Below are 13,327 nucleotides of genomic sequence, written 5' to 3' on the forward strand. Positions count from 1 at the left end.
ATTCCACCAAAATAAATAAAAAAATAGTGTCCCTTCCTGTGTGATGTCATCAAGGAATTGACTTTGGTTTAAAAAAATAAAAAATAATAATAATAAAAGGGAAATTCTGGGCACCAAAACTATATTCTCTCACAAAAAAGTGCTGTTTGAAACATAATTTGTGATATTATGATTAAAGAACACAAATGTTTGCTTGTATCGTGTTTTATAAGTAATGCATATGCATTAGTTTACCCAAAAATTATATTCCGTCATCATTTACCCACCCTGCACTTATTCCAAACATATACGAGGTTCTTTTGTCAAAATATCTCTTTATTTTGTTTTTGTGGTCAACAGAAGAAAGAAACTCATACAGGTGCAGGGTGAATGATGACGGAATTAACATTTTTAGGTGAACTAATACTTCATAACACGAATTACTCGTAAAAGTAATATTTAGTAAGTCGTGAATTGTAATATTCCAAGCTCAAATTATGTTTAATTATCTGTTACGATAAACCAAACTAAAACGATTAGTACATTATGGTCGTGTCTCAAAATCTAGTGAGAGGCCTAACTAGACAGCATTCCATAACTTTTTTCTCATGTCCCAAAATGCAGAAACACGGCCCGTATGTGACGTACTTGACGTACGGTGTCAATCAAAGCTCCTCCCACGCGTCCAGCCAATCAGAGCAGCGCTAGACCACGTGAGCGCCGTTCCCGTGCTTGGTTTCCAGCGCAATGGCGGCGACGCGGCTCTTCTTGAGAACTTCAGTCGTTAAGTCTTCGTTAACCGGTGGCGTGCACAGCAGTTTGGGGTTATCTCTGCTGAAACTGTCCCCTGACTGCACAGCCAAGCCGAAAGCCCAGAGGAGACATGCAGCGCACTTCACCTATCACCCTGACCCCGTGCCTACTCAGTACGGTAATGCCCTTGTTTACACTTTACTCTGGAGATATTCATATGATTCATCTATAAAGCTCTCATTCTTAAATACTACTCATAATGCGTAAGCCTGGCTTTGCTGTGGTGTTTTGCAAACAAACGTAAATCTGAAAATGCATCGGCTGACATGACATCTGTAATTCTCGTTTATAGCTGCTTCATGATCAATCAAAATACTGAGAAAATCACCTTTAAAGTTGTTCAAATTAAGTTCTTAGCAATGCATATTACTAATCAGAAATATGAATCTTAATATCCTAATGATTTTTGGCATAAAAGAGAAATGTATCATTTTGACCCATACAGTGTATTGTTGGCTATTGCTACAAATATCCCCAGCGACTGAAGACTGCTTTAGTGCTGCAGGGTCACATATATATGACAACACAATTAATATCATAATTTTAAACGCTGACCACAAAAGTACTTGACAGTGCATGAGTTGATTATGAAAATTATATTTAGTTGTCTTAAAAGTTATTCAGCAGTCTTTATAGATGATTAATAAAAAAACTTTTTTTAATAAAGGAAACTATAAAAAAAATCTGCCTCCGTCAGCTAAACTTTTTCTTTATGAACTGATTTTTAAGACGTTTTAATAATTCCCTGTTACAATACACCATTAAAACAATACTGAAATACTCATATTCATAAAAAAAAATAATATTTTTTTTACATTCATAATCACTGCACATCAATATAATACTTGTTTTTATTGCTGTTTAAGGAAAGTGCTACAGTTAAACCTGCTACAATCAAATAATGCATATTCAGCATACACACATTTATAGATTATGCTATTTAAAAACAGATATTGACTCCACAGAAAAAAAAAACATTATCAACATCTGTGGTTGGTAATTGCTAGACCTTTTTGTTAAAAGGTTATTTAATCTGGTCATAACCTGCCTTTTTAAGTTTCATTGAGGTTTGCTTACAATGTTAATATATATATTTTTTAGTATGGTATGTGTGTGAACTGACAATATCTGTAATACCAATGCATCTAAAAAAGCAAACAAACAACAGCAAAACTCCTCTGATATTTTCCAGCAGCAAAATATAAGTGTCTGTAGCCGTTACGAGTCTGGAGACACTACTGTGTGATTGACTTGAGTGTCTCTGCAGGCCCCACACAGAAGATGAATTTATTCCAGTCTGTGACCAGTGCCTTGGACAACATGCTCGCCAGTGACCCCACGGCAGGTACGAGTGCAGCTTGACCTCTCTGTTCATCTGACTGCCTTGAGTGCTTCAGCTGGTGTGATGCTAACACATCTGTCTCCTGCAGTGATTTTCGGAGAGGACGTGGCGTTTGGAGGGGTGTTTCGATGCACAGTCGGCCTCCGAGATAAATACGGTGAGTTTTCATGCTCATGGGTCACACAAGGTGAAGTGTGCTGGTCTGTGTGTCTCTCACTAGATGGCAGCACTGCTATAGAATGAAATACCTGCTTACTATTCACTGCGTACGGCATACTTCACAAATAAGCAGTACACAGTAAATAGCAAGAAAATGAGTGTGAGTGGTGTCAGGTATCAGCCGGGAAATATAAATGTCAAATATTTATTTATTTTTGAAATCAGTTTTGTGTAAAAACGTGAGAATTATCAAATAAAGAGTCCAAAATGAGAATGTGCCTGAAATAGGGTTATTTGGTAAATAAAACAACAAATCAAACCACAAACAACACATTCATTACCTGAAATAAAATAAACATTAATTGAAATAAAATGTAAAAAGTATATATTCCAGCTAGTTGCAAGGCAACATTTCTCATTTTAGTTTGTTTAAAGTACTAAGACAATTAAAAATTAATTAAAAATTATTATAAACTACATATAGACATATTTTTAAATAAGCTAACAAAAATGATAAACAAAATTACTAAAACTTTAAGTAAAATTTGTGACCCTGGACCTCAAAACTAGTCATAAAGGTCAATTTTTTTAAATTGAGATTTAGACATCATCTGAATAAATAATCTTTCTATTGATGTATGGTTTGTTATGATAGGACAATATTTGTCTGAGATACAACTATTTGAAAATCTGGAATCTGAGGGAGCAAAAAAATCCAAATATTGATAAAATCACCTTTAAAGTTGTTCAAATGAAGTTCTTAGCAATGCATATTACTAATTAAAAATTAAGTTTTGATATATTTACGGTAGGAAATTTACAAAATATCTTCATGGAACATGATCTTAATATCCTAATGATTTTTGGCATAAAAGAGAAATGTATAATTTTGATCCATACAATGTATTGTTGGCTATTGCTACAAATATACCTGTGTTACTCATAACTGCTTTTGTGCTCCAGGGACATATTTGACAACAGAAAATCAAAAAATATCATCTAATTCAAAATATCAACACAAGCTATAATCGTACATCAATGACACTAAAATACCAGAGCCTTTAATCACTGCTCAGCACACTTGAACTGGAAGGTCTGGTTGAAGTGCACTGCATTGTGGGATGCATTGTGCCTGTTGTATTCTGCACATTTGGCCATTTAGTGTCTGTCTAGATGGTAATTATTTGCTTTTATGTTAATTGGTCATATTAAGAGGTGTTCATTTGCAACTAAATTTTAAAGCTGCATAAATCAGCATAAACTTAACAAACATTGAGGTCAAATCTTCATTTAAGTCCTGTATTTAAATAAAGGAACTAAATTAAACAAACAACACAAAGCTTGTCTATTTTTTTTATGCCTGTTTGTGAAGCAGAATCATCCAAGGTTGAAGGTCTGCTGGAAAAAGCTTGTGACTAAGTTGAATAATTGAGCAGAAATAACTGTAGATCAGTCCAGAACATTGGCTTTGTTTGACCCAGTCTTGTTTAGACAGGATTCAGCTCAGTGGCGCTTTCTTCAGCTGTTTCTCCAACTTTTCTATTTGACTTGGCCATTAATCACTACATTTCTTCTGCTTTAACCATTCACTTGTGGACCCACTCGTATGTTCAGAGTCTTGCTGCAGGACTAAGTTAGAGATTTATTATTTTTTTATTATTCAGTTTTTTGTTTGAAAGATATTAAGACTTTTGTTCAGCAAGGATGCATTAAATTGATCTACAGTACCAGTAAAGACATTTATAATGTTATGACAGAATCCTATTTCAAATAAATGCTGTTCTTTAGAATCCTGAAAAATAAAATGTATCACTGTTTCCAGAAAAATATTGTGCAGCACAACTGTGTTCATCATTGATAATAATCAGAAATATTTCTTGAGCAGCGAATCAGCGTATTAGAATGATTTCTGAAGATCATGTGACACGATCATGAAAATTCAGCTTTGATCACAGAAATAAATTACATTTTACAATTTCCAAATTACTTCTTAAAATGTTTAAAAATTAAAAAAAAAAAAAAGTTCAGATAGAAAAGTTATTTTAAACTGTAATCATATTTCAAAAAATTACGATTTTAATAAATGCAGTCTTTCAAAAATGTAAAAAAACAAACAAAAAACCTTTTGAATTTTAGTGTAAATTCAAAATGAAATGAGTTGTACTTGAAGGATGTGCAACTTTCAAAAGATGCATCATTATAAACAAGAAACACATTGTTAATGATTACATTCAGTTTATCACTATATTCATCAAAGGGTTAATGAGGTGATTCTGATAAGACATTGTGTTTACTGTATACACTACTTAAATATTAAAATTGAATCCTGTCAGTTTTGATGTCTTGTTTAATGTAGAAACTCCACTGAAACAGGTCATTTTCATTGTAATTAGCACCTTTTCTGATCTGTTGTGATATGCATTTGACATTTTGATTGTGTTTCCCTCTAAACATTCGTGAATGAATTGTTCTGTTAAAGCTCTAAACCAAATTTCATTGTGCATTTGAGCTCTTTGTCATTCGTTTTGTTGCACTTCATCAATTATGCAAGAGTAAATGAAGTAGATTCAGATTGAACAGAACACCCTCTACAGTTTTCGCATGCCATTAATAGTTAAATTATGCTGCTGCGGAGAGGCAGGAAAGAGGAGGAAAACATTATGGTAATGATTAAAAAAACAATCTGTTTGCCACTCGTTTTGGACGGAAGCGCTATATATAGAGGCACTCTGTGATGTTTTGAAATAAACACAGATCCACGACTCCAATATGTCTCCCGCCGCGTGGGTGCCTTTTGTTTGTTATTGACGTCAGAGGTGTTGACCTTTGAGAGGGATCATTACTTTCCGTGCCGTCTCGTTAGACGGGAACTGGGTTTTCATGCCACTCATTTGAGAGAGTCTCTGCCCTCTTTCCTGCGCGGTGCTGATAAACACGCGCAGGTCAACGGCGTGTGAAAGACTGACGCACACACGGCCATAATGCAGTGCCACCGCTGACCGTCTGAACACGCGGCTCCTTCTGTCTGCTTTAAATTGCTTTCTGTGAAGTGGATTACAGACTGCAGCCAGTAAACACTGTATTATCTCTGAAATGCCCATCTGCAACCCGCTGAATGCATGCCTTATTCAACAAAGACGCTTTTTCAGTTCAAGGACCGTGAATAAAGTCGACTGAAACTTTGAAATAACCAGCAAATTCCTCTTTTGCATTATTTCTTAAGGAGTCGTTTCATGTTTAAAATGAGAAAAGCTTGATGGACTGCATCGAATACCACTTTGTGGGTCAAGGCACCTCATGCTTAATGCATGCAATCTCATCGTTTGAAGCATCTGTCGTAGGAAATCAACACATGCTGCTGTTGTGAATAATTAAGCAAAGTGTTCTCTTCTAGGACAATAACTCGTGAATAATTATACTAATGTGAAATACTGCCACATCACACATTCTGTCGGCAACATGATGTAGATTTTAAACCTGGAAGATTCAGAAAAGCTCAAAATTGGTCCGCTTGTTTTCAAGGGGCTTTTCTCTGTAAACATCACATGGATATTTTTATAAAATATCTTTACCCTTAGCTGCATTTTTAGTGTTGGCTCACCCAGAAATCATAAAAATCATCACTCACTTGTTCCAAACATGTTTTTCCAAACCCATAATATTTTCATTCATCTTGAAAACACAAATGAATACATTTTAAATAAACCTTAGAGATTTCTGTCCATCCACTGAAAAACTATCACACCAGACCTTTTAAAGTTCCTGAAGACATTGTAAAAGTAATCCATATGAATTGAGAGGTTTAATCTAAATCTCCTGAAGAGACATGATCTGTTTAAGTGATTAATTTAGGCTTTTATTCACATATAAACATTGATCAGTGCACTCGCACAGAGCACAAGCACGCATTAGCTTAAGAACACACTCAGTCTCGTGAATAATTATACCAATGTGTCATTGAAATACTATAGTCATCTGCCACGTCACAAATTCTTGCAGATTTAAATTATTATTAATTAATGGATGCCAACATGGTCTTTTATGATATGCAACACAAATGCGTTAGACTGCAGTGTATGGCCGTGCCACATCTTTAAGATGCCTTGAATTTCAACGTTTACTCAGAAATAAGTGGACCAATCAGAAGACTTGCAAAAGCATTTCTGCGAGATGTTGAGCCTCCAGGAGCAGGATTGGACACCGCTGTCTTAAAAGAACCATTTTTGTCTTATTGCGAAGAGCATTTTAAAAATCTAAAGAAGTTATTTTCCAATGTAAACAACCTTTTGTGGAATCGAAAGGTTCCATGAATGTTAAAGGATCTTCGTGGGAAGCATCAATGGCAATTATTTTATTTTGTATAAGAGTGAAGGATCCTCAAAATTATTTTTAGATGGCTAAATCATGCAGTGTGCATTGCATCACTTTGCCACTTTGACATTGTAGCTTTATAACCGTGAAACCCAATTTTTGCTTGTTTTCGTAAACTGAGAAAAGAGTCAGTGGTTTTGTGGTAATCAGCAGCATGTGTCCTTAGACATGAACTGAACCCAGAACAGTCCGTTAGCAGCTTTCACTCGGTGTTGTGTTTCATGCATGATTTCATCATCAGTTGATATCTTCTGTCATATCTTCAGTTATGTCTCATGTGTTAGTGACGCGTCGGTGGAAGAGCTCTTCATGTGCTCTGGTATGAATGAAAATAACTTTCCGCTCTGTATACAGGGACTATTTCATGTGGTTCTTTACTGCATTAAAGGAGAGGCGATAAACAGGCTTTGTTTTTGTGTTTCCCTGATCTTTTGTATGTTTATCCTGATTTGTTTTGTAATATAATTCAGTCATGAAGGAGGGAAAAAAGCAGATTTTATAGTTTGAGGTTAGTACTTCCTGCTTTATACTACATAATATAAAACCATAAGAAATCTATATATTAAAAGCCCACGGTCTGTTGAAGCATGCTGGCAGTCATCCAAACTTCATCTGCTGCTGCATCAGGTCTGTTTGTGTTTGTTCCTGACGTCTTGTCACACATGCACTTGTTTTTCAGATGAACGTATTGGAGGTTGTACCTGTTGTGAAGATGCTGATTAAAACTGCACATTTAAACTGATTGGAGTGTGGAGTAGGTTGACATCTAGCGGTTTTCTCCTCAGGTAAGGACCGTGTGTTTAACACCCCGCTGTGTGAGCAAGGCATCGTGGGTTTTGGGATCGGCGCAGCTGCTGCAGGAGCCACCGCTATTGCAGAGATTCAGTTTGCCGACTACATTTACCCAGCGTTTGATCAGGTGAGCTTGTTTCCAGGGGTCTTTTCTTTATAAACATCACCATGGACATTTTTTTTTTACATATGCTTACCCTTAGCTATTAGTTGTTTGTTAGTTCACCCAGAAATAAAGAAAATCATCACTTGTTCCAAAGCATGTATTTCCCAACCCTTAATATTTTCATCTTGGAAACAATTATTATTATTTTTTTTTTAATGAAACTTGAGATTTCTGTCCCTCTATTCTGTCTATTACATCTAAACTTTGACGCATCAGAAAGTTCATGAAGGCATTGTAAACCACATCCATATGAATCGAGAGGTTTAATCCAAGCAATTATTTTTTCTGCGACTAATACGATTTTGGTCGACCAAGCCTCTTCTGGTCAACTAATGGTTAATCGACTGTTAGGGCACAGCCCTACCGTTAGTAAATCTGGTCCTAAATTTATATTTTTGGACTGAGGAGGATTTGATGTATGACTTGCATTAGGGGTGGGCGATATGGGAAAAATATCATATCACGATTTTTTATAGAAATATCACGATTCACGATTTTTATCACGATTCTTTGTTAGTTTTACTATTTTGGTTTTACAAGTTGTCTGAGCATTACTGCCAAACTAGAAAGACAAAGATGCATGGCAGATATTTAGGCCAAAGTGGGCGAAGATAAAAAAATCTTTGTCATTATTTTATTTTTCTTATTAAAAAATAAGAACAAAGATACACATTACAAATACACATAATATACAAATAAAACAAACAGTGCTTTATTTCCAGGTACAATAGGTGTATTTAGCAGAGCATTCAATGAAATTGAATGAACAAATATCAAAATAAAACACTACATAGACTGATTCCTAAAGCAACTGTATTAAAGTTTTTCAGTCAAGAATAGTGAGTGATTTTTCTCTTTTGCGTTTTGTTGTTTTGTTAACGTTAAATGAATAGTTCCCCCACAAATTAATATTCTGTCATCTGTCTGTCAATTCTGTCATAATGTTTTATTTTTATATCATCATTTACTCAAAAGTAGTTTTAAACTTGAATGAGTTTCTTTCTTCTGCTGAACATAAATGCTATTTTGAAGAAGGTGGAAAACCAAACAGTTGCTGGTCCTCAGTGACTTCCATAGGATTTTTCTTTCCTACTATCAAAGTCAATGTGGACCAGCAACTGTTTGGTTTTCCACTGAATAAATAATGACAGAAATTAAATTTTAGGTGAACTATCCCTTTAATGACAGTCGACAGCACGTTTAGTGTCCTGTCCCTTTAAGAGCTGCACGCATCTAATATACAGGCACGCATCTGTTTCTCTCTTAACTATTTACTTTTATTTTAGAGATAACCAACTCAGTCTGTATGTAAATCTTGTGTGTTTTGACAGTATTGGCGCAAAATATAACTTAGTTGAGTAATCAGGCGCTGTTAGACAGGCGTTTTAGTGCGCGTGCTTCAGGTGTATGCGCTCAGAACAAGCGCACGTCAGACCAGCGCGCGAATTAAACATTTAACCAGCAAGGCTTGTATGCAAATAATGTACTTTTGCGATCGCGAATAAGTGCAGTGTCCTGTCTGAGTAACTCTACTGCTGTATGTCGTGTTGTACAGTATGAGACGGCGGCGCCAGAACTGTATTTGACATAATGTGTGCTGTAGCGCGATACTACGATATTTCTTAAAAAGCAGATCGTGGAGACATTTTTATCGTCCACGATCAAAAATCGTCATATCGCACACCCCTAACTTGCATGATATGTATCCAGTTGAATTATTCCTCTATTTAATGCATTTTCATATCAAGATACAGTGATGTCAGTAACAGTATGAGGGCAGCGTGAGGACTTTCAGGTTTCTCACTCTAGTTTTGGGGTGTTTGTGAGACGCTGCCTGACTTGCAAGACGCTGTCGGTCCGGCGCTGTTGTTCTTCACGTGTCCTTGTCTCACTGAAGATGGATGAATTTCCCTCCATCGTCAAGGCAACCGAATGCCAGAGACAATAATATTTTACAGGAACAGTTTGCACCGTTATGAGTCACCCTGTCACTCTCTACAACCAAAAACTGATCCTCCGGTGAGCAGAGGATTTGAGTCTGGACAGTCTCTGATATTTCTGGAAGCTTTTTTGCTTCATTCTCTTCATTATCATGCAATTATGCTGCCGCCAGAGTCCATAAAACCCCAGTTTACATTGTTCCTTCCAAGCAGTTGTTGTCAAGCATTGTAAGAGAGTTTCCTGGCTCCACGCTTTATTTTAAAAAGATTGGGGTAAATGCATGAAAAATAGCCTTTTAAACTAAAAAGTGTTTTATGAGAGGAGTTTTGGACACGACTGCGTTAGCAGTCCATCTTTTCTTGCACACAGATGTCAGTTGTAAAGGTAAAGTCCTGTTTCTATCTCTGTTTCTGTTATATCTTTTGATGCTGTTGAAGATCGTAAACGAAGCGGCCAAGTACCGGTACCGCTCCGGGAACATGTTCGACTGCGGGAAGCTGACCATCAGATCTCCGTGGGGCTGCGTGGGTCACGGCTCGCTCTATCACTCCCAGTGTCCAGAGGCCTTCTTCGCACACTGTCCTGGAATTAAGGTGAATATCACAACGTTTAACTCACTTTTCAAAGAAAACTCTGACCTTTGCCTCAACAAACTCCTCATTTACTGCTTATTAATAGTTGTTAAAGGTAGTTGTTAAGAGATCTAAAATATGGTCATGCAGAATCAGGCATTAATATGAGCTTTATAAGTGCTAATAAACAGCCAATATGTTAGTAATATGCATGCTAATATGCAACCAGTAATAGTGAGTAAACGCATTAAAGTGTTACCAAATTAAAAATGATATTTTGATGACAGAATGAAGCCTGTCTTTTGGACTGTTTTTCTTTATTTGACTTTTGTTTGTCCTCTTCCTCTTGAAATTCTCTTTATATGATTTAAGACATTGGACATTTATATTTTTAATGAAGGAAAATCTAAAACCAAACCACTAAAATTGATGTATTCAGTCAGTAAATGGCTTCATTTGTCAAAAGAATTATGTAAATAGACATTTTTCTTGTTTTTGAATCAAGTCTCTTCTGCTCACCAAGGCTGCATTTATTTGGTCAAAACTGTAAAAGTGTGAAAATAATTGAAATGGCTGTTTTCTGTGTGAATATATTTTAAACTGTACTTTATTTCTGTGATGCAGCACTGTATTTTCAGCATCATTACTCCAGTCTTCAGTGTCACATGATCCTTCAGAAATCATTCTGATATACTGATTTGCTGCTCAAGAAACATCTCTGATTAGTGTTGTCAAAAGTACCGACTGCAATACCATTCGGTGCTGAAATTTTAAAAACATCCATTTCCCACTAACATTTGAGTGCTGTTGAGCAGATTCTTAATGGTCCTGGTGTTCAAGCTCTCACCAGATATGACTGTGATTGGCTACAATGATTATCGCTCTCACAGAAACACACGGGAGCAGTCTAAGGTCTGGACTTTGACTCAGCCATTCCAAAACATTAACTTTGTTCTTCTTTAACCATTCTTTGGTAGAATGACTTGTGTGCTTGGGGTTGTTGTCTTGATGCATGACCCATGTTCTCTTGAGACTCTGTTCTTAAACAGATCTCCTGACGTTTTCCTTTAGGATTTGCTGGTATAATTCAGAATTCATTGTTCCATCAATGATGGCAGGCTGTCCTGGCCAAGATGCAGCAAAACAGGCCCAAGCAGGTGTTCTCCTGATGGTGGGGTCATGAACATTAACATTAGCCAATGTGAGAAAGCCCTTCAGTTGCTTAGAAGTTACCCTGGGGTAGGTAACCTATGCAACTGTTTTGCGCCTGCGTGAGAGGAATGAGCCGTCTATATCAGCAGCTATCAATACTATGCATCCGTCATTCAAAAGCAGAAACTGAAACAAGGATATATGAGATACACGCAGGTATACGAAACAAAGAAGTGCTTGCTTACCATTTTGAATATCAGTAATTTTGATAACTTTCATCATTTTTTTTTAGAATGTTTGGGAAAGATCACGTAACATTAGAACAGCCCTCTGTCTGTGCCGCCTTCATTTCATTACTTTCATTTTAATTCTCGTGCATGGACTTGTTCACTAAACTGGGCATCCAATCAGAGTTTTCACTCGAGCCTACGGTCCAGACGCCAATTCAACATGTTGTATCGGGCAAACTTCTGCTGACGTGTGTAACACACCAAACAAACTAGCCCGACAGACACTCACCGTCTTTACGGCCGTGTTTTTGGAGTGATCTTTGTTGGTTGACCACTTCTCGGGAAGGTAACAGCGGTCTTGAATTTCTTCCATTTGTACACAATCTGTCTGACTGTGGATTTGTGGAGTCCAAACACTTTAGAGATGGTTTTGTAACCTTTTCTAGCCTGATGAGCAACATCAACTCTCTTTCTGAGCTTCTTCTTCTTTATTTGTGACATGATTCACTTCCACAAACATGATCAGACTTTGATAGATCCCTGTTCTTTGTATAAAACACCTGATAGTCATCCTGTTGTTTAAAAACACCTCTGAACAGATGGACTTTAATTTCGCCTTTAAATTAACTGCTAATCCCAGAGATTCACATACTTTGCCACTCACAGATATGTGATATTGGATCGTTTTCCTGAATAAATAAATGACACAGAAAATAACTTTGACTCATTTGTTTTATTGTAGTCTCTGTTTACTTTCAGGAATTGTGTGAAAATCTGCTGATTTTTGGGTCATATTTATGCAGAAATATAGAAAATATTTAAAAAAGCAGCACTGTGTGCTAAAAATACGCAATGTGAGGTAGATTAAGCAGCAGCAGCTCTTTACTCGTCTCACTTGTACTGCAACACATTTCTCAAGCTGCATTGAAACGTTCAGAAAACTGGAGTTTGCATCAAATTCAAAGCAGATGGATGTTTGACTCTCTGATCAGTCTGGGGACTGCAGGCTTGACATGTGGAGTGTGCGAGCGGATTTACCATCTGATTCTCTGTGCATCACCAGTCTTTGTTGTTGTGTGGCAAATCTTTTATTGTGTCTTCATCTGTAGTGGTCTATTCCGTTAGAATGGGTCACTTTGGAAATCTGTGTTGCTGTTGGGAACATGTGGCTTTTGATAGTGAATCACTTTTTCCATCTCGAGACATCTTTAAAATGAGCCCAATGGGGAGACACAGTGCCGCCTTTGGAGTCTTATGTGTCCTTATAAATGTGTAAACGTCAAGTTTATTTGTTTTCCTTTTTATGAAACAAATAATAGCTTTCTTTCCCCCTTTCTCTGTCTGTTAGATTGTTGTGCCGAGAGGTCCGGTCCAGGCCAAGGGTCTTCTTCTGGCCTGTATCGCTGATCAAAACCCCTGCATCTTCTTTGAGCCCAAAATCCTGTACAGAGCAGCAGGTGAGAGATCATGAACAGTCACAATGGGATTATGGGTACCTGACATGAGATTCTTGACATTAGTTGACCTGTTCTTCAGCGTAACATGCTGTACAGGAATTTGATTTAAAGTCACATTTTTCTGCAAATTATTATGCATGTAGCTTTTATGAACTCAATGAATGCTACTCATTCCAAACATCTCAATGTAACACTCCTTTACCGTAATCGTGAGCTCAAGATTTGGTCAACCTTTTGTTCTAGATAGATAAAAATCCTTTACTGGGAATTTTTGAACTTTGTCTCTTTGCAAATCTTATACATGCACAGCTGCATAACACACACACAAAAAAGTAAAGCATGAAAACGCATAA

At 36.7% G+C, this 13,327-nt stretch overlaps 1 protein-coding gene across 1 annotated transcript in view; it reads left to right on the top strand.

The window, feature by feature from the left end:
* The first annotated feature begins 665 nt into the window (after window positions 1-665).
* The window catches only part of LOC306887421 (2-oxoisovalerate dehydrogenase subunit beta, mitochondrial-like), a 69,091-nt gene continuing 56,429 nt past the window's right edge, over window positions 666-13,327 (top strand). The window contains exons 1-6 of the mRNA XM_079445119.1: window positions 666-910; window positions 2,060-2,137; window positions 2,223-2,291; window positions 7,450-7,583; window positions 10,001-10,156; window positions 12,866-12,974. Coding sequence (XP_079301245.1) covers window positions 727-910; window positions 2,060-2,137; window positions 2,223-2,291; window positions 7,450-7,583; window positions 10,001-10,156; window positions 12,866-12,974 — 730 coding nt within the window. The 5' untranslated portion in view covers window positions 666-726. The remainder of the gene's footprint in view (window positions 911-2,059; window positions 2,138-2,222; window positions 2,292-7,449; window positions 7,584-10,000; window positions 10,157-12,865; window positions 12,975-13,327) is intronic.

Source organism: Barbus barbus (assembly GCF_936440315.1).
Source record: "Barbus barbus genome assembly, chromosome: 21".
In the NCBI taxonomy this organism is placed as follows: Eukaryota; Metazoa; Chordata; class Actinopteri; order Cypriniformes; family Cyprinidae; genus Barbus; species Barbus barbus.